Source organism: Phoca vitulina, unplaced genomic scaffold, assembly GCF_004348235.1.
Source record: "Phoca vitulina isolate PV1807 unplaced genomic scaffold, GSC_HSeal_1.0 scaffold20, whole genome shotgun sequence".
Taxonomy (NCBI): Eukaryota; Metazoa; Chordata; class Mammalia; order Carnivora; family Phocidae; genus Phoca; species Phoca vitulina.
This window is the reverse complement of record NW_022589723.1, coordinates 21,111,638-21,134,050: the sequence shown is the minus strand read 5'-3', so window position 1 is coordinate 21,134,050 and position 22,413 is coordinate 21,111,638. Positions and strand designations below refer to the sequence as shown.

The 22,413-nt window shown below is 36.0% G+C and overlaps 1 protein-coding gene across 8 annotated transcripts in view; it reads right to left on the bottom strand.

Annotated features, from left to right (window-relative positions):
* Positions 1-22,413, bottom strand: part of UNC13C (unc-13 homolog C) — a 591,291-nt gene that overhangs the window by 431,476 nt on the left and 137,402 nt on the right. For all 8 annotated transcript variants that reach the window (XM_032417734.1, XM_032417733.1, XM_032417735.1 and 5 more), the window contains 2 exons: positions 13,765-13,787; positions 13,108-13,172 (listed from right to left, as the gene is read on the bottom strand). In XM_032417734.1, coding sequence (XP_032273625.1) covers positions 13,108-13,172; positions 13,765-13,787 — 88 coding nt within the window. The remainder of the gene's footprint in view (positions 1-13,107; positions 13,173-13,764; positions 13,788-22,413) is intronic.

Below are 22,413 nucleotides of genomic sequence, written 5' to 3'. Positions count from 1 at the left end.
GATGCTCTAAATGATCCTGTGAGCTAATTATGATTATAATCCATATTTCAAATGAGGTTAAATGACTTGTCCAAGCTCTCCCAGCTAATAAATGATGGAGCCGACTTAAAACTAGGCCTTCTATTTCCAAATTCTGTATATTTGCCATTATAACACATTGTCTATCTTTTCCTCAAAGGTGATGCAGAATAGTCCCCTCTTTAGGTCCCACTGACCAAATGGAAGAAGATATTATCTGCCCTCACTTAGTGTTTTATTTCTAATTTGTACCCTTTGAATTGTTTGCACCCAGTTGGCAAGGGGGGGGATTTCAGAACTATTTCCCAAAGAAACAGCTCAACATCACATAGCTTTTTGTTTCTCCTTAAAAGTTAATTATACAACACAATGCAAACACACACACAGTAACCAGAATTTATTTCCCCTGATGTTCAAGGTCTTCCTGCTGAGTCTGAATTGCCATATCAGGTTCTTTGTTCCCTTATGATAAGACTTCTCACAGGAACTCCACTGTCCTTCCTGAATTCTCTGGCCCATCAGTTTCATGAGTGCTAACCCAGTCTTTCATAAAATGGGTCTTAATCTAAACCCCAATTGTGATATTGTCCAAGTTCTCTCTTCAGATTCTGCATAAACTGAAGGCACATAAATATATACACTGCAGAAGAGTTTTCACAGATCTCACCACACTGGACAAATCTGAGTCTCAGCTCAGACCCCGACAGGATACTCTGTTGTATGCCAATCCATGGTTTCATTCACTTTATAGCTTTGGTACTTCCCATGCTTGATAAAAAATAAATGTATCTTATTGCAAAACTTGGGGAATCTTCAAAAACATGAATTTCTGTAGTTGTCACTCTGACTCTGGAACAACTACTCAAGTATTGTTTCCTGAAGGGATCTTTATATGTAAAGATTATGTGGCAGATGGTGTCCTCTTAAGTGAGAAAATTTATATTCAGATTGTTCTTGGCAATGATGGCTTCTACCAGTCTCCTGCTTTGGCCTTTCCTACCTGCGACCTTAGAGTCTGAACATCAAGATAATGAGCAAGAGTTACAGTGATGTTTATCATCGTTGACAGAGTTACGGAGAAGTACTCAAAGCGAAACAGATGTTTGTTATGCCTGAGTGCACTTGCTTATGGAGACTAATGTCTACCTAAAAATTAAGTTTCTTGTACTTTTGGCAGATGACTTTGCTCTAATGAAAAGTATACTGTCTTTTGAAGAGAAATTCACAACTTCTTTCTTCTCACTGTCATTATCCAGTGGTTATTGTTCAACCACTATGTTCCCAGAACACCTGAATCATTTTCACAAGATACAGGTATTCAAAATTAGATATATCATTCAAAAGATTAATATATTTAATACCTTCAGGAATTCAAAGTTTCAGCTTACTTGTCCAAATATACCTTCCATTGCTGTCCTTGATATGCTCTGACACATTATTCTCTGATATATTTTCTTGCCTGTGAAACTATTCAAGTTTTTATACTCCTTCTTGCTCTGCCTTTTCTTTTCCATATGCAAATATCAAAATTCTATCCAAACTTCAAAATTAAATTCAATGTCCTCTTCTCCATAAAGTCTGCCTTGGTAACTCCAAATCAGGAATATCTTCCTTTCTTAAATTTTCAGAGCACTTTATCGACTCTAGCAAGTAAATCGCCCTGTACTGTAGCTGAGATAATTGGGTAAATACCCAAAATGAGATTCTGATGCTTTTATAGCAATTGCTATTTTTTTTATTATTCCATATACAGAGGATGTCATATTATAAGTGGAGGTAAAGATATGAACTAACATTCTATATTCTTCAAATTATGAGAAATAGGTAATTTTGAAGAACATCTAATTGTAGGGACACAAGCTTACAGCTGATCATAAAAAATGGCCTTGGTTCTTTACTTCTCCCATGAAGAGTCAGGGTCTATGTCCATCTTCCCTGAATATAGATTTATGACTTGCTTTGGGCAATAAAAGGTAGCTAAAATGATGGTTGTCAGTTTCAGCCTTGGCTTCAAGTGGCCTTGCATGCTTCTACTTGTTTCCTTAGATTCTTGTCACCGCCATACAAACAAACTTGGTCTGGTCAGCCAGACAACGAGTAGCACATAGTCCAATCTCCTGTTTCCCATACAATAGCCAGATGCCACACACATGTGAGAAGTAGCCCCTATCCAGCTACCATACATGTGTAAGTGAATGCAGAAAAGATCTGTAGAGTCATTGTTTTAAGCCACTGAGTTTTAGGGTGGTTACAGTGACCATATTAGGATATAATATTAGTATAAGATGTAATAGAATCTTCAGATTGGAAGAAGCTTTAAACACTCAAGCATCTGATATTTAAATTTCCCTTTGCAACATTTCTAACAAGTCATCACACAAGCTATTTAAATAGCTCTAGAAATGGGGAACCTAGTTTTCACAAAGGCAGCTCTCACTTTGGAAACTTCTCCTCATACTAAGCAGAAGTTTGCCTACTATATTTTGCCCTGTGGGAAGCTCAGGACAATTTAATCCCTTTTCCACACCTACTCTCTTCAATATTTGAAGACCTCTAACCTACTCTCATGTGAACCTTCTCTTTTCCAGATTCAGCATCCCCGGTTCTCTGGCGGCTTTTCCTATGCTCTGATTTGAGATCCCTTTTCGTTCTGCGTGTCTGATCTGTCTACATCTGTTCAACTGTTATTCCCTGAACCAAGTACAGAGGTCATGAGAAGCAGCAGGGCTCTATTAGCAGCAGAGCTTCTTGCCCCTACTCCAGGCCCGGCACTCGGTGCACCCTAAGGCTGGTTTTCCTTGCCAGACCACCCACTATCGCCACAATCTTACTTGATCTGTCACCAGACGCGATGAATATTTCAACCTTTTCATGTGTTTACATTAAACATTTTCCTCTCTTCTACAGACTCTAAGAACATTCCAGCTCTTTTCTCCTCTCAGACACATGGTGTAATTATTGCACTTCAACCTTCCCTTTAAGCCTAGTTACTGCCCTGTTATTTGCTTTGCCCATTGCAACATAAGTGGAAGGGAGGTACATCACATCTATGTGTTAAATTTTAAGGGTTTGAGCCCTGTTTGCCAAATTCTAATTTCTCTGCAGCGCAATCATGAAAGCATATGTTGGAGAAAACCTCTGCCAGCCTGGTACCCCAAACAACCATGAGGAGGAAAGTGCAGCCTCCTCCTCTGTATTTATACACATTAAAACTGTACCATGAGTGACAAATAAACCTTTACTTGATTAATACGCAGAAATTTGGTAGATGTTACTGTATTATAACCTAGCTTATCCTGACTGGTACACCGTTTATACTTCTTGTTAGATTCAGATTATTGTAGTATGCTAAGATCTTTTGGATATTAATTACATCATCTAACACACAAGTTATTTTGCCCAGCCTTATGTTATCCCCAAAGCCTACAATCAGATCCTTTATATTTCCATCTCATTCAATTAAAAATAATCTGCCTACAGGCGATTCCTGAAGCACTCCATAAGAGCCTCCCCAATGAAAATTATTCACAAATTATACTTTGGGTCTAATCATTCAATCCATTATTAATTCATGTAGGTGATTTTTTTTTTTTTAAGGGTTATTCTGAAAATGCTTAGCAAATGCCTTTCTGGAATTTAGGTAGGAATACATCTACAATATTTAATTGATATACCTACTTAGAAATCTTATAAGGCATAATGAAACATTAAGTTGAAAACAGAATATTAAAAGAAAAAACTAAACCAGAAATAAGCAGAATATATTTGCAAATTAATTGATTTGGCCTAATAGTGAAGCAGCCAAGCTCTGGAGTCAGGTAGACCCAGTTCAGACCTTGGCTCTGACACTTAGCCACTGACTTTGACCATATTTAATGTCTCTAAGTCTCATTTATGTTACCTGAACAATGGAATGGTTGTAACTTTTACCTCAAAACGCTGTGATGAGGACCAAAGGAGGTAATGTCCAAATAATGCTTGGATGTGGGCCTGTTATATTCTAACCTTCAAAAGGTATTAGTTTTTATATCTTTATAATTACAAATTTGAGACAGTATCCTATTTTTAAAATAACATTGAAAATGTTTCTTTTTATTCTATACTTCATACTGTTCCTAAATGCTAAGGAAGACTAAAAGTCTATAAAAGAATTGTGGCACGGTTCTGACAGCAAGTTGTTCTGTGTTTAATTAAGAATTACAGATTAAAAAACCTATTACTTTTTTTTTTTTTTTTTTTAGGGGGGCCACACACACAGGGGGTGGGGTTGGGGGGGAGGTTGGAGCAGAGGGAGGGGGGAGAGAGAATCTTATGCAGGCTTCACACCCAGTGCAAGCCCGTCGCAAGCCTCGATCTCATGACCCTGAGATCATGACCTGAGCTAAAATCAAGAGCCACCCAGGTGCCCCTAAAACCTATTACTTTCAGTAAAATTACAAGGTTATGGAAAAATACTATTTTGCTGGCAGTGATTATTTTATTGTTCTATTGTACTATGTCTGCCTATGAGAGGAAACATTTACCTTTATGGAATATGGTATTCATTTATCAAAAGATACTTAAAAACAGACTTGATATACGCTTTATTGGGAAAAACAATAATCAAGTTCAATGCTCCTCTTTTCCTAAGATGTTTTATGTATGTTAGGTGTACTCAATAGCCATATCAATTACATTTTGGAAAGAACCAGCAGGCTTAGGAACCATGATACTCATAATTGCCATCTTATTTAATAGGGTTATTTTCAATATTTTTTGACTAAAACTGGTGATGACACAAGTAATCTGACTTTTCTAACATAAGTGATTATTCTGCTCAGTGTAACATATTTTCCATAGTTACTGAACTGGCATTATTTTAAAAGACTGACTACTTGAATATTTTCTTTATAAAGTGATTTTAATTTGCTACTCCTCAAACATATCAACTATCTGGAAAGCCTTAGAGGATTAAACTCGATTCTGTGTGGTGATTCTATATGGTATCCCGAAAGATTCATTGATTTCCTAATAAATTTAAGCCAAGTCAGACTTAGACGTCATAATTAAAGATGTTTTAAAAAACAGGAAATAACATGCATATGTTCAATAAGCAAACTGAACACAGAGAAGGCTTTAGAAAAATGTGCTTCTATAAAACCTTTCCCCTGCCCCCCAACAAATATGCTCTCCTCATGTATCTTAACTAGGAAGTTTATTTTTCTGAGACTGGATTGTCCTCAGTAGCTGCTAGATTCATTACATGGGTCCTCCCATGATGTTCAGAACCCAAAGAAATGATAAGCACTAGCTTGTGAGATGGTTTTGTTTTGTTTTGTTTTGTTTTTGAGATGGGGCCCAGAGCAGTGAAAGAAAACTTGAGTAAGCATCGCGAAGGTGAGAAGATAGAAGTAGCACCACACTTAAGCTTATGCTGGTTGCCTTACTTTTCAAATTGAGAAAACATGTGGCCTCAGGGGCTGGGTGTAGGATACAACTTCTATCACTAAAACTGAGGTGACCTCAAATACTAATCTTTGGAAAACATGATTTGGGATTCCTTTAAAGTATGTCTCAAGTACTATGAAGTGGAGGTAGTGATTTCAGAAACTAAGGGAAGGCAGACTCCTTGTTGGGTGTAGTTTCAACTGGCTGTCACTTAAAGATTAAAGGAAAAGCCAGCCCTTTCTGAGGAGCCAACCAGCACCGTGCACAATTAAGGCAGGCTCCAGTGCAAGGAACTAGCTAAAGGGAAGTTGTCAGAGTTGATGGTCGCTGTGGTTTCCTTCCCTGAAATGAAGACATTATCTGTATCTTGGGTTGATACAGAAGAGGGATCTTATACATTCTCTGAATCTAAAGCACAAACCTATCTCTAAGAATAAAAGAGTGGACTTTATACAATGAGTAAAATTTGGGCTTGCCCTTGCCTGCAACCCAGGATGATCCTGAAGATTTTATCCTTAAGTATTAATGAAATTAAAAAAAAAAAAAAAAAAAAAGGATTTGGAAGAATTTTCTATGGCCAGCCATCTAAGCACAGAAAAAGGCTTCTATGATGGTAGAAATTAGGTTTCTTGTGGATGTATAAAGCTGGAAGAACCTGTTCAACAGTATCATTGGGGATTGGAGCTGGGGGGATGGTCTTATACAATATCCCTGGGTTGACAGTGGGTAATACTCACATGTCTCTTCTGTGTTTGTTGTCTATTACTGAGTAAGAAAGAACGTTAAGCTACAAACTCAGGCCTGAATAGGAGATGATGAAAAGGTGTCAATCTCTGACATTGTCAACTGTAAGCTATTAGTTGCTTGAGCTTAACAGCTTCATTTTCTTAGTCCTTTGACTGAGTACTTACTGAGTAGTATAAGTTTTTTTGTCACTGTCTGTGTTGAAAAACAATATGCCTAAAGGAAATGGTTTATAATCCACTCCACAAACAGTTTATAAGGCTGATTTAGATGGTAGTGACTTTGATCTTACTTCCATAGATCCCATGCCAAGATATATTTGCCATGGTTCCTGAAGGGGTCATGGTTGTGGTCCTGGGGTCTTGTAGGTCCACACATCGAAGGAATTCAGCCTCACAGCAAGCCTCTGTGGCTAGTATCAAGATACACTCCAATGACCCCATGATTTTCTAAATAAAGAAGTTATCAAGTGCTTCCTGGGTAATTTCCAAGAAAGCCTTGGAGCATTCAGCTGACCCTGAATTAGAGAACTGATTGCCAGTAGCAAGCCAAAATTAGATAAGCATTTTTTTTTGGCAGGTAGTGAGGGGAGAGGAGGCATAGGAAGCTAATGGCAGCTTAGCAACCAGTTCTTAATACGTGGGTTTTAGAAAGTCGGTGACGTTTTTGCTGTCAGCTTTCCCAGTTAAGAGGTTCTTTGTCTAGGCCAACCTTGGTCTATAGGATATAATGTGTCTGCCCAGTAGGAGGACTGCAGGCAGAGTGCTGGAGACTAGTGGGCCTGGTACTATGGAGAGTCTACAGTAGGGTTGGGACTTCCCCTAGTTTCGCATGAGATTCTTTTCTGGCTGATCTAACTACTCTGTGGCATGACTGCGTCTGACATTCGCTAAGAGATGCCAGGTTTTATTCACTCTTTAATGGATTAAACAAGACAACTCCCTTTATTACTTTTACAAAGAGCAAGGGGACAAGGGTCATCCAATTATTAATTATAAAAGGTCTCCTTCTTGGAGTAATAATGGAACTGATTAAAGAAAATCTTTAATACAGTGTGAATTTATATCTAGGGTGTTCTAAGGTGCTCAGGTTTTCAGATGGGAACATAAAAGGGCAAAATTTATATCTAAGCATAATTAGAGTAATATTTTTATGGATTCATTCTACCCAAACTTCACAAGTTTCTCCAAAGTAGAGAAACAGGGATTCAAGATCAAAAGCAAAGTGGCCTTTGATCAACTGGGGTTAAATCTAGTGGGCGAAAAGTCCCTTGATTTTTTTTTCTTGTAGGGATTTAGCAACACTGAATTTGGGGGGAGGGGTGGGACCAGCTGTTTTTAATACTCCCAGTACTTCTCATGTATGTTTTATCATGAATCCATGATTGCTTCAGGTTTGTTTTTTTTCCTAAAATGCTGTAGACCTGAATCTTTTAAGAAATAATTCTAACTCATCTAAGAGACTGCCAAATCCAAAGCAAGATTAATTTATAAGTGAGGTCCTCATATGGGCAAGGCACTCTCATAAGCTTTATGGAGGAAAATCTAAGTGAAAAAGACCAACTCTGGGCCTTTAAAGAGTTTAAAATCAGGTTGGAAGATTAAATTTTTGTTAATTTAAGCAACTTAAATTCATATGTACCATAGGATTGACACAAATGGGAACAGAAAAGGGAGATAATCCCTTACAAAGAGAAATAGAAATCAAGAAGAAACAGAAATCAAGATATTCAAAGCCATATAGAAAGATCGATACTTTACATTGCAGAAATGAGGAACCATTAAACACATTTAAGTAGAAATGACTGTGCTTTAAGGAGATTAATCTTTAACAGTGTACAGATTGAGCTTAATGTGGAGAAATTAACGAAGGCAGATCAGTTTGCATTCACCTAGGTAAAAGGTATTGAGAATTAAAACTAGATTAATGGCAATATGAATAAAAATAAGTTGAAAAATTATGGGCATGGTGATTTGAATTGCAATCCAATAATGAGTTAGGAATGCAGAGCTGTCTGCATCTGTTAGCTCTTATATTAATAAACTCTAATCTGAATTCATTTTTACCTAAATCTATAGTGAACTCCTTCTATACTGAATCCCTTGAAGGGAAAGGAACTTGTACATAAAAAACTAACTGAAAAGTACAAGAAAGACAAAGGCTTCCATTTCTCTCCAAAGAGTAACCTGTCACTGTGACTAAAGCAAACTTACATGGGGGCTGTCATTTTCTTAATACTTGGCACCCTTGGTTCAGAGCATGCAGATATATTTGTATGGCATGAACCACTGACCCAAGGAAGGGATTATAGAAGTGGAAACAGCCATTGTCTAGACTTAGGAGAATTTCTGGGCCTTCTCTTGAAAGTAGGGAAGTTAAATGAGGGGATAAGGGAGAATCTCATTTATAGACTAGGTAGGAAGAAATGAAACAAAAATTTTTCAGCTACCCAAGAGGAGACTGCTATGAGAAAAGAGGAGTTAAGAGCCTCTAGAGAGTAAGAACAACCTTAGCTGCCATCTTAAATGATTTTAGGCATTGACCAAACATGAAGGTCAAAACCAGGAGTGGGACATAGGGCATGAGGACGGTATATAACCTTTTCAACTTTAGAGAGAAATACAAAAGCAACGTCAGAAGCATGACAAGTATCAGAAGTATATTAAACCACCTATATCCACATATTGTATAACCTAACTCAGGTTTTTAACAGTAGCAAAAAATTACTATTTTAATCAAGGTAAATTTAAAAGCAAAGGAATTATTCAGAACTTTGGCTGATAATTGTTCACGTTCATCACATTATTCATTCATGGAAATAATCAAACTACCTTGAAAATTTCAGCAAAATTTTTTATATATGTATATATATACACATATGCATATACAAATACACAGTTTTTGTTTTTGTTTTTTTGCACTCACAATTGTACCTATTTGAGAGTGAGGTCAAATGGAAGCTTCTCTTTTTCTATTTGGCACTCTCTTAGTGTCGTGCCCTTCAATAATCTCTTTTTCTCACCTCTCTCAACATCACCCATTTCCTGCCAAAGTTCAATAATCCTAGTAGTGGTTGCAAAGTCACCCCCGGATTCCCGGGATTAGGAAAGCAGCTATAGCCTGGTTCAGAACCACAGCAGGAAATAAACACATAGGCTTGATGAACTTAGTTCCAAGAGAGTTATCCTGAAGAGAACTTGGAAAACTAGAGAAGAAATGGAACAAAGATGATCAGAATCTCCTCTCCCCAACTATCTTCTCCTTATTCTCACCATGGTTTTGTGGACTTCCCTGAATTCTAGTGCAGACAAGGCTAGTACCTTAAAATTAGAAAGACACTATATAAAAGCCTTGTAATGTTCATCATGCAGCCAATGGAACTCTGACTATAAATGTCCAGTGAAGGGTGAACTTAAGTTATATACAATCAAAGAACCAAAGGAATGCCATTCTAATTTTAAAAAGTGATTCATATTTGGAGAAGGTACTTGTGTGACTTCATTCACTATCATTTATTAAAGTAGTTTCATCAAATTGACTTATCAGAGGCTGGGTAGCCACAGGCATGTGTCATTCAAAACCCCTCAGAGTAAAACTTCTGAGAAAAATGTAGTTGGATGACAGCCTTCAGCCACCACACTTCCAGAATCCACTGCAGCATTCATCCAAAGGCCATACTCATCAAACCGATCCAAGCCAATGACTGAACATGGTGGAGGTAATAGAGCTAGCCACATATGCACAATGTGGGACCCTTCTAACAGTAAACCTTTTATCTAGGACTTGCTATTGGTCTGGCACTTTCCTGTAGCCTCATTGGTGTCAGTTTAAGGCTTTTTATGCCCAATTCTCCTTCCTTCCCCCTCTCCTCTCACGGATGTCAGACCCATATTATGGTCCAGAGGTTTCTCTCATCTACTTCTGCTGTCTCTCCACTTATCTCAGATGTTTCCCCCAAAAAAGCTCTTGTACTTCTAATATCTTGCTGTGTGCTTCTGGTAGGACCCTTAGCTTACAAATATGAGAAAAGTTACCAAATTCCTGTAAAACAACTGGGAGAAGTACAATGTTAAATACTAATGCTATCACTGAAACATGCATTTTTCCAGCTTTTTCTCTTCCTCTCTTCTGATCTTTTTTTCTCTCGCCCAATTCCTTTTCCAGAGCCTGCCTGATTTTTTTTTATTTTGATAAATGGGAAAAAGAAAAGTTTGCCATGTCTTTTCTAGCAACACTTAACAAGAGATGTGCAGAGAGATGAATCAGAGCAGCACTGTTAACTCCATTATCTGGTTTCAGTGTGTATAGATTATTCCTTCATTGACACTTGAGAAGGGGGAGGAAAGGATCGATGTGGTATGGCTCTAAACTGGTTAGGAATGTTGAAAGTAGAGAGAGAGAGAGAGGGATAGAGAATCGTCATGAAGCGGTGATTCCATTCTGAAAGTCTGCTCCAGTCTGCTTTCCAGGACAATAGAAGTTGTAATATTTAGAAGATTTATAGTAATGTTTCATTCTATAAAAATATACTTTAAAATATTTATAGAAAAAGTAAAATAAGTATATCTGGCTGAAAGAGGTTGTGATTGAAGGCTAAATATAAATGTATCCTTCAGGTTCTTCAAGAGGAAGTAAGCATTCAGATAATGGCAAATTCTCTTGATGACTGAAAATTATCACCCCTTTCCCTTACCATCATAATGTTAAAATCTCTTGGCAAGTCTTCGAAAAAGAAGTTTCTGGAAAAGTGAAATGGAAGGGATCTTGTTCAAAATGCAAAGATAGATAATCTGTTTTAGCTAACCATTTACACAGCTTGCACTTAAAACATGGGTATAGATTAACTCTGCTGCTTTGACATCGATAAAACTTCATGTTAGATATGAGTTAGGAAAACAAGATGTTATTTTTTATTTTTTTATTTTTTTAAAGATTTTATTTATTTGACAGAGAGAGACAGAGAGAGAGAGGGAACACAAGCAGGGGGAGTGGGAGAGGGAGAAGCAGGCTTCCCGCTGAGCAGGGAGCCCAATGCAGGGCTTGATCCCAGGACCCTGGGATCATGACCTGAGCCAAAGGCAGACGCTTAACGACTGAGCCACCCAGGTGCCCCGGAAAGCAAGATGTTATTAAGTACTGGATGCCACAGGGAGGATTTGCAGGAACTCTGAGACCATAAACTCAGATAAGTCTTCAAGATCATGACATACATGTTTTCATAATCAAATTGGAATTCAACCTAATTATTTTCTAAGAAACTTCTATTTTGTCAAGTTTCATATTCTAGTAAACTTAAAGACACAGTATGTAGGGGGTAGGGGAGAGAGAGTAATCCTTTAAATTTTCTATGAATAATCCATAGTGGTCTTTTATCACAGCTAGTTTTCTTAATACATTTAAACCACTGTGACATTGTAATAGGGATGCGAGTAGTTCTTCACATATTTAAGAACATTGAAGAGTTTACAGACATAAATGTAATGAAGATGTGACTTATTTGACAAAAAATCAAACCTTTATTTGAAAAATATCAAACGAAAGACGGTCTATGTTATTTTCCAGGAGCTCCATATTTAAAATTTGAAATTTTACGCGTTTAACTTAAAGTAACATGTGAATGTATCTAACAGAAGATTTTCAAAGAGTGAGAGTACTATAAACATAAATGTAAAACTATATCTTTGCCTAAAAAACCCTAATACACAAATTTAAATGTTGCTTCTCTTTATATTGTACACACGTGTTCAAATGTCAACACTTATAAAACTAATCTATCTTTCTATATGTCTATACTGTGCATAAGCTTTGGTTGACAACTTCACTTTAAAAATCTATTACATTTGCTATAGTATCATTTGCAATACTGGCACCTAGAAATATTCTTGAAAATCCAATAACAGAAGACTAATATATATTCTATAAATGTCTTGAAATATTTGCATCACTTAGAAATAATGAAGTGGAAAGTTTTCCAAGGCATGTTGTTAAATGACAAAGAGAAACAGAAAAAACCCAAAGCTGGAGATGCAGGATAGCCTACTGAATAAGGTCACAGACTCTAGAACCAGACTAGTTGGGTTTGGATACTGATTTGGCCACTTATTAGCTGTGTGGAGAGAAAGGTTTTTTTTAATAAACTGTTTCATACAACAGCTCCCTAATTTGTAAAATGAAGGTCAAATTAGTACTTACCTCACAGGGCCATTTTAAGGATCAGATCAGTCATTATATAAGAAACAACTGTAACAATACTCGCTACAATATCATTACTAAATCAGTGCTTATTTGTTTCTAGAGTGGCCTAGTTTATGGCAAAGATACACAATAGAAAACTACTTATTCTATAGGAACATAGACCTGTATTCAAGCGACAAAAAAAGGTTACAAATTGATACCAATGTTTAACTGTGGGCATTAAATGAGATCCTTTGCTTTTTGAGTATTTTACATGCAAAATATACTTCATACATTATTTCATGATTTTAAATACTTTCATCCACCCATTAAATAACAATGAAGTTTACATTCATTGACTTATTGACATAGAAAGACATTCATGCACATTTCATTAATTGCAAATAAGCAGATCAAAAGATAGTATTGTGTTAATTTAACTCATTTATGTAAAATTATGTGATTTGTGCACAGAATGATAATCTTAATAACTAATCCACTTAGGTGATTTTGACTTTGTTCTTTGTATATAGACACATGTAAGCATAATTATATATACGCACACACAACTATATATTATTAAAAAAAAAACTCTAAAAGCTACTTTGTGAAAAAAGAAAGCAACAGTAAGGCTAGTTAATTATACCATCGTGCAGCATCCTGCATTCAAACTGCATATGGTGAGAGCACAGCCAAGTACCACTGATGAATGGAATGAATTAAAAAGATTATGAATGTACTCACCCACCCATCGCCTGGAGTCCAGAGAATTTGGAAGCATCCAAATCATGGCCACTTACTATTCGAGCCTTAAATCAAAAACAAGAAAAAAACAAAAGAAAAACAAACAGGTCTTTAGCATACCATAGCTGCATATACATGAATTTGGGACACAAGTCAACTGCACTACACATGTAATACCTAGTATGACAGATGCTAAGCAGGGTCAGCTCCAAGTCAAAGCTACTATGTTTTTGTGGTGGGGGGGGGAGGGTTGAATTAGCTGTCAGCATTTAAATAAAAGCACTGGCACAGTCCAGGAAAATATATCCTATTCCCCAATACGATTTGCCCTTAAAACTTGCTAGGTGTAGTGAACACCATGAATCAGTCAGGGAGATCATGATTAGCCAGACTTCAGAACAGATGCTGAGTTTGACCGCAGCAGACCCCTAGGTTGGCAAGTGTAAGCTAAAGTAAGCGCAGCTGGCAAGGTGTACCCTCTTCTTAAATGCAGCATATCGGGGGCACACTTAAAGGACAACCAAAGAATGGAAAGCTGGGATAACATGCACATTTCACAACTAAAGCAGAGGAACCAAAACAGGTCTACTATGTCACAAACAAACATGTACAAAAGACAAGGTCCCTCAGGAGAGAAGAAAAAGTATGATTTAAAACCTTTTCATCCACAGAACTGCTATCTGAAAGAGAATCAGGAAAAGAAGGAATAAATGTTAGAAGGAGTACTTTACGAAATCACTTAAACATATACATGAACAAAGCGTTACATTTTACGTTGCTTAAAATCGTAAGTAAACAGAATTTCAAGGCTGAACCCCAAGGGAAGAGGGATAGTTGGTCCTCATCATTTAAAGAGCTGGAAAATGTGCCAGAATGCTTGAAAAGTATCAAAGGGTGATTATAGGGTTTAATGAAAGACAATGTGTCATATAAAGAAAACAACACAATTGAAGAATCTGAAGTCCGAAGCCCCAGCTGGGGCTCTGCCACTTACTAAGCACATGGGGCAAACTACCAAACTCTCTGGAGTCTGGAATCTAGACCCAACTCTGCAAAAAGGTCATAGATATTTTGCTTATTGGCCTCCAAACATTTTTCAGAGACTCAATTGAGATGAATATATGTCCAAGTAAACCCCAGGTGACTACATAAATTAAGCATGTTTATTAAGCATGGATTATTTATGGCTTGTTATAGAAACTCAAGAGCTAAAAGATTAATCAAATATACTCCACTTTGCAAATAAAAAAAAAAAACAACTGATACCTGAAAGCACTTCAATGACTTAAGATCACAAAGCTAGTGAATGGCAGAAGTGGGACACAAATCTAGGGCCCCTGAACCCCATCTGCTGCCCTTTAGATCCCATGTTCCAGGTAAGTTGAACAAAACAGAGAGGGGTCCACAGTTCTCCAGCCCAATTTAAGATACATCACAGAGTAAGCATTTCTCAGTTGCAACTGCTCTTGGACCCAAGATGAACAATGGTGAACGATGGACAAATTTTTGTTTTTAAACTCAAGTCTGAATCTGCCATCGTCCTCATGGCATGGTCCATTTCTACCTTACATAGTAGTATTGCTCTTAAACTTATTAGTTCAGTTTTGCTTATTAGTAGAAAGCTGGAGGAACTTCTCTCTGAATAGAAGTTGGCAGAAAGCTAGAGCTAAAATGACCCTGGGGTTCAGAGAGTCAAAACCTTTCATTTTTATGGATGAGCCCCGGCAATATAAAGATTTATGTAGGTCATGTAGCTCAATGACAACTTGTATTGATAAAAATATGAAATGTATTTGTTTTCTTGACTCATTAAGTATGGCTTTATTAATTACTTGGCAATATTTTTGACTCTATTTTAGATATTTCACAGTATCTCAGAGTTAAGTCTTTGAATATAAAACTAGAAAAAAGCACAAATAATAAAAAAAGATCTTATTTATGGCCATAAAAAATTTTAAGATACTTCATACAATATAGAAAATTAAGTATTAAATAAGAATAATATATCCATGAAAACTGTCACAAGCATAATTTAAAATCATAGAATAACTAATTTAATATGAGGTATCAACTGATCAGACAATATGCATCTGCGTTTCAATAGGTACCAAAAAGCTATTCGATAAAATTTCAAAACAAAACCCTCTAAATAATTTTTTAAACATTTAAAATCAATTGGAATGAATCTTGAGCTTATTATGTTAAAAAACATGTCACTTCCAGAGACCTAAATCTAAGTGTGAGGTATTAGGGCATTCCCATTATTCCAAGCAAAACAAAAATGTCCACAATCATGTTAACATATTCTTGAAATTCTGATCAATACATTAAAGCAGGCCAATTAAAGCAAAAATAAACAACATAAATGTTAAAAGGCAGAAGACAAAGTTGTATTTTCATTTTAAACCCAAAAGACAAGTCACCTGGAAAACTGTGAGGGTTAATAAGTGGCAAAGTGAACATGAACAAAATAATAAGAGTTATTTCCTACAACCTCGCAATAACTGGAAAAACAATGACATGAAATCTGATTTCAAATATCCATTACTTTGACATTGTCTCCTATTAATAACTGGATTCTATATCAACCATTCCAGTGAGTAAATGTAATCTTAACAAAGCCAATTATTTTTCAACTGCTAAATCTAATACACTTCACCTTTTTCATTCATTATTCAATGTTTCATTCATTCCTCCACTGAAACATTTTTATCAATTACCAACAAGTCTTTAGTTCACTCCTACTCCTTTCTTGTCCACCTGCTATCCTGTCCTCCTTGAAACCTTTCTAAATACAGTTAAAATCATACCACTTTCCTGTTTAAAACCCACCAATGCTACCCCGTGCCCACATGAGAGAAAACAGATCTATATCTACTGCAGGCTCATGAGCCCTCATTCACATCCTACACTTTGGTCAAATTAAGTTCTTGCCATTTCATCTTCATGGCATGCTCTTTGCAATCAGTGTGCTTTTACATTTTCAGTTTCCTTTTCTTAAAACAAGTGCTCCCCTTCTTCATCTAGCTGTCTGTCAGCCTCTAAAACTCAGTGAAAGCATAACCCTCTCTCCTGGAAACTTGTAACAGCTCAGGGAGTCATGGCTTGTGTGCATGAGCACTGCACACTGCATTCCTCCTGGCTAATCTTCATCTTTTGTCAGTTTCTTCATCTGCTGTCCTAGATAAAAGTGCATTTAACCTCCTCTTTCTAATTTCTACTACATTTCTGAAATATAGTAGATGACCAGTAAATGTTTATTCAACATTGAGTGAACAACCTTAAATAAGCTACAACACTTTATGGAACTATCTAAAAATCCATATAAAATTTATTTCATCTTCCTGTGTAGGAAGATAAATTATTTTATAACACATTTATAGATTTAGTAGTTAAAATCCTAATCGCAAGTTGTTGTAGGGTTAAGAATATTTCAAGTATAACTGGATTAATAAGTCAAAACATCGATGACCTTTTAAAAGAAGAATTATGAGGAAAGTCTGTAAGGATTTTAAAAATCTATAGTAACCAAATATTACTGTCCCAGCAAAATAGATTGAAAGATAAATTTAACAAAATTAGCCAAGTAACAAACCCTTGTACTTAAGAATTCAACAAATAAGGAAGGATGGATTGTTATTAAAGACAAAGAGACACACTGGTCAATAAATGATGCTTAGAACATAGGTCAAGTATCTGTAATACTTATTTATATCCTCATCTCGCACATAGCCCATGAAGTTGCAGATGTATTAATTAAATATAAAGTGAGAGAAAATGAGTAAAAATAGAAAGGAGGAATATTTATTAACTCTATGGAGTAAGATACATTTACAGTTTAGAGGTAAAGTTCATTAAGTCTGTTATGCCCACTTAGTACTTTTGTATATAAAAAGAAAGAAAATGAAACATATTTGCTAAAAACATGTATGTTGGTATGTTCAGTATATAAAGAACTCTTATAGGTCTCTAAAAAAATGACCCTAATAGCCCCCAAAATTGGTTAAGAATGTGACCAGATAATTCACGAATTAGAATGCAACAATGGTAAATAAGCATGAAAAATGATATAATTTATTAAAACTATGCCTCTTCAGATTATAAAATTAGCAAAAATCCTATTTTAATGATACTAAAAATAATACTGAAGGCTGTTAAAGAGGTCATTAATCGGACACTCTGATGCATGGTTGATGGCAGTGAAAACAGTAATAAAATTTTTAGAAAATTTTTAGTGGTATCTAGCAGCAGACTGTTGAGAAAAATTTTTTTGAAGTTGATGTTAAGGAAATTATTTTTGTTACAGATTGAATTATGTCTCCCACAATTCACATGCTGAGGTCCTCACAGCACCTCAGAATATAGGCTTCTTTGGGAATAGAGTTGTTGCAGATATAGTTAAGATAAGGTCATACTTGAATACGGTGGTTCCCAATCCAATATGACTGGTGTCTTTATAAAAAGGAGATATTTGGAAACAGATGCATACACAAGAAAAACACCATCTGAAGATTGCAGCTCTGCTGCCACAGGCCAAGGATATCTACCAGATGCTAGAAGAGAGGCTTGGACGGATCTTTCCCTAACATTTTCAGAGGGAGCATTGCCCTTTTAGCATACCTTCATCTCAGACATCTAGCCTCCAGAATTGTGAGACAACAGATTTCTGTTGTCCTAAGTCACTCAGTTTATGGTGCTTTTTTTTTTTTTTTTATCAGCCATGGCAAACTAACATAATTTTAAGTCCTGAAAAAAAAAATTGTGTAAAGATCTGCACTTTCATTATTCACAAAAAGAAACCTGGAAAAACGTGCATAATCAAGTATATAAATATGGGTTGAAAACTATGTTGTAGGGATGCCTGGGTGGCTCAGCCAGTTAAGCATCTGCCTTCGGCTCAGGTCATGATCCCAGGATGCTGAGATCCAGTCCTACACCGGGTTCCTTGCTTAGTGGGGAGCTGGCTTCTCCCTCTGCCTGCCACTACCCCTGCTTGCGCTCTTCCTCTGACAAATAAAATCTTAAAAAAAAAACAAGAAAATTACATTCTATGACCTTGATTCAATAATTTGTGACCATTAAAATAAACATATTTAATACACTATATAAATATAAGAAATGTTTGTGTGTATATACATATTTACATATATAATATAGATTTAATATACATTATACATGTACCTACTACATATAATCAGTATACACACACACACACACTCACAATGGCTTTGTTCCCTGACAAATTGCCTTTTGTTCTACATGTAGTTCTTTTGCTTAGTCAAATTCTGATTAAACCTCCATAATTACCAAAAAACAAACAAAAAAAACCTCTGTAATTACAAGCTGGATGCTCCTTATAAGACTATTCCCAATGCTCCTTGTCTCAAAAGTCCTATCACTGCACAAGGTCATCTTGCAGTTCAGTGACTTAATGCTGTTAATATAAGATCACAATGCATCCATCTACTTTATAGTGAAACCTCCTTTATAATTGGATTAAAGTGAAGTTCCAGGGACTGTACATTTTTTTAATGTCTCAAAATTCCATAAACTAGTTATTTAATTTTTTTAAGCTTACAAAATATTTACTAGGTGAATATCACTATCTATTGAATCACGATGCATAGGAACTTTAAACTATTAAGCTTATAAGAATATATGTAATATCAGTGTGTCTCCTGAGTATTAAACTCAATGTTTCTCGTGCGACCATCCTCAAGAAGGAACTTTGAATGTGATTTAAGGCAACATGTGACCTCCTAAGCATTCAATTTTCCTTCATATGTAAGTGAAATAAGAGGGTTTGGCCAGCATATATCTAAAGCCTCTAGCTCTAAATTCTATGATTTTGTTTCTCTAGATATAATTTTCAGTGTAACAAATATTTAGTCACCAGTGACCACTCAAAATATTAATACCTACTACCTAAATTTGAGATATAATTATTTCACAATTTAAAAGTAAAAATAGCAGCAATGTCCACAATAGCCAAACTGCAGAAAGAGCCAAGATGTCCATGGACAGGTTGAATGGATAAAGAAGATGTGGTATATATATATATACAATGGAATATCATGCAGCCATCAAAAGGAATGAGATCTTGCCATTTGCAACGACGTGGATGGAACTGGAGAGTGTTATGCTGAGCGAAATAAGTCAATCAGAGAAAGATATGTATCATATGACCTCACTGATATGAGGAATTCTTAATCTCAGGAAACGAACTGAGGTTTGCTGGAGGGGGGGGGGGGGGGGGGGGGATGGGGTGGCTGGTTGATAGACACTGGAGAGGGTATGTGCTATGGTGAGCACTGTGAATTGTGCAAGACTGTTGAATCACAGATCTCTACCCCTGAAACAAATAATATATGTTTAAAAAAAAAAAAAAGAAAAAGAAAAAGAAGATAGCAGGAGGGGAAGAATGAAGGGGGGGCAATCGGTGGGGGAGATGAACCATGAGAGACGATGGACTCTGAAAAACAAACTGAGGGTTCTAGAGGGAATGGGGGTGGGAGGATAGGTTAGGCTGGTGATGGGTATTAAAGAGGGCACGTTCTGCATGGAGCACTGGGTGTTATGCGCAAACAAGGAATCATGGAACACTACATCAAAAACTAATGATGTAATGTATGGTGATTAACATAATAAATTTTAAAAAGCTAATGATGTAATGTATGGTGATTAACATAATAATAATTTTAAAAAGTAAAAGTAAAAATTGTTGTGTTGTTGTGTTTCCTTTCTTGGCATTTTATCCTTGCTATAACCCTTTTTGAAGAAAATTTAGATGGAAGAGATCTGAAAGTTTATAAAGATTTTGAGTTCTGGAGGCCTATCTAGCTTAAGAATTCCTTCACCTTTTTTGCTCTAATGTCCTTCTTTGCTCTCTAGTCCTTCAAGGATAAAACAAAACTCCCACTAGTGATATTGTTCACTATCCACTTTGGAAATAGGTTTGCTTAATTTTCCAGCATATCAAATACACATGATTTTTAAGACATGTATACTATGCCTGAAAATCATGAGATGGGAGCTGAAAATAATTCAGAGAAAAGCCTATATTGTAATCAAAGGATTGTTGAATTTCCATTAACCTTTACAGAGTACCTACTATGTGTTGGATATTTTGCATAGCACCTTACCTGCTCTTTTATTGAATCCTATCAATTGTCTTGTGAGGCTATCAATATTCATTAGATCTTGCCAAGGCAGAGGAAATCCTTTGGCCTGGCTCACATTTCCATTGTAATTCAGGATATAATGGGGTGGGTGCTGAATGAGAGATTAATGCTCATACCTCATATACTTTATTGTTCAGTTATGGACTGGGAGGTTAACTTAAAAAATTGAGAGAAAAAACAATACACTATGGTAAGGATAGATGAAAGATATGAACAAGTTGATATGGGAGCATAGAGAAAAGATCTCCTAACTCTGCAGTCAGAGAGGACACTGGGTTTGTAAACAATTCATGGGGGCAATGATTTATGAATGGGCATTTGTCAGTTCAATGAAGCCATTCTTAGAGGAAAAAAATTGCAAAGGCACTGAAGCTTGAAAGAGTAGAGAGTATTAGGAACTGAAACATGGGAGTGTGATAGTAAAGAATTATAAGAAATAATAATATGTAGATGAATAGGGTTTCTTGCATAAAAATCTTGATAGATTCCATTAAGGAATTTAAATTACACTCTAATTATAATGTAGAACCACAGACTGTTTTCAAGCAAGACTGACATGTAACATGATCAGAGTTTTATTTTGTTTTTAAAAATCTAGGCCAGTCCTCTGGACAATAAGGCAGAATAAGATGATATAGAAAGATTCTGCTCTCTGGCCCACTTATATCACAATTCTACACACATGCACAATTGCTAGGTAACAATTTTTTTTTTCTTTTTTTTAATAAGCTCTAGGCCCAACATGGGCCTTGAACTCATGAACCTGAGATCAAGAGTCCCATGATCCACCAACTGAACCAGCCAGGCACCACAACTAGGTAACAATTTTTAATATGTTGTATACCTGAAAATAATCTAACATTTTGTGTCAGCTATACTCAAATTATTTACAAAACTTTAAGACATATCCAAGCTTAGGGGTGCCTGGGTGGCTCAGTCAGTTAAGTGACCGACTCTGGATTTCGCTCAGATCATAATCCCAGCTTTATTTTGCTGAGATCAAGCCCTGAGACAGGATGGACTCTGTACTCAGCAGGGAGTCTGCTTAAGATTCTCTCTCTCCCTCTGCCCCCAACTCCCCCACCCCCGTGCTCACTCATGCAACTCTAGCATACTCTAAAATAAATAGATCTTTAAAAAGAAAAAGTATCTAAGCTTAAAAGGAAAACAAACAATCTCCCCAATCACTACAAATGAAGTAGCAATTCAAAATTAATAGTGAAATAAAAACCAAAATTGCTCTCAGGGGCATTGGAACAATTTTTTACTCAGCAAGCATTGATCAAGTGACCCCTAAGTGCTAAGCATTGTGCTAGGGGCTAGAGATACAACAATTGAAAATAAAGATAAATGTCACTATTCCTCATAGAACTTCAGTGGTAAGCCCACACCACAGAGTCTGTGCAACAGCTAAAACTTTTTCTACCAGGATAAAACAGTGATTTGATCCAATGTCAACACATACAATATAAATGCATGAGATAAAAACTATGAGCGTGGAGAAACAATAAGGAAACTTTCCATCTACCTGGAAACATAAATGGAAAAAATTTACCCAGGATAAAGGAAACCTCAAGCCTATCTAAGTATAGGTTCAGAATCCACATCAAATTGAAAACTGAAAGACATTTATTCTTTTCACAATACTATTAGAAATTGATGATGCGCCTGGCCACAAAAGAAACCTCAGCATGTTCCATAAAAGTGGAATTAAACAATTAAACAAGAAATTAACAGTGGGTTGGCAATTTAAAACTACCACCACCAAACAAAAAACTATGTTTGGAAACTTATAAACATTCCCTAATATGATTTGGGGGGAAAAACAGAAACAGTGGAAATTATGAAATATTAATAACTAAATATTAAACATACATCATCACACATGTACATACATGTACTTCTGGGATAAATCAGTTGTAATAGGAGGCTGACAGCCTTAAAAGTATATTTTAAATATAACAATTAAAATAGACAAGGTAAATATTTAACTCAAGAATCACAGAATAAATTAATAGTAAAAATCAGGATAGTAAAGATGCAAAATAATTATGTAAAATTTTCTGAAAAAATATGTGTGTAGTGTGAGGTGATATTTCATTGTGGGTTTGATTTGCATTTTTCT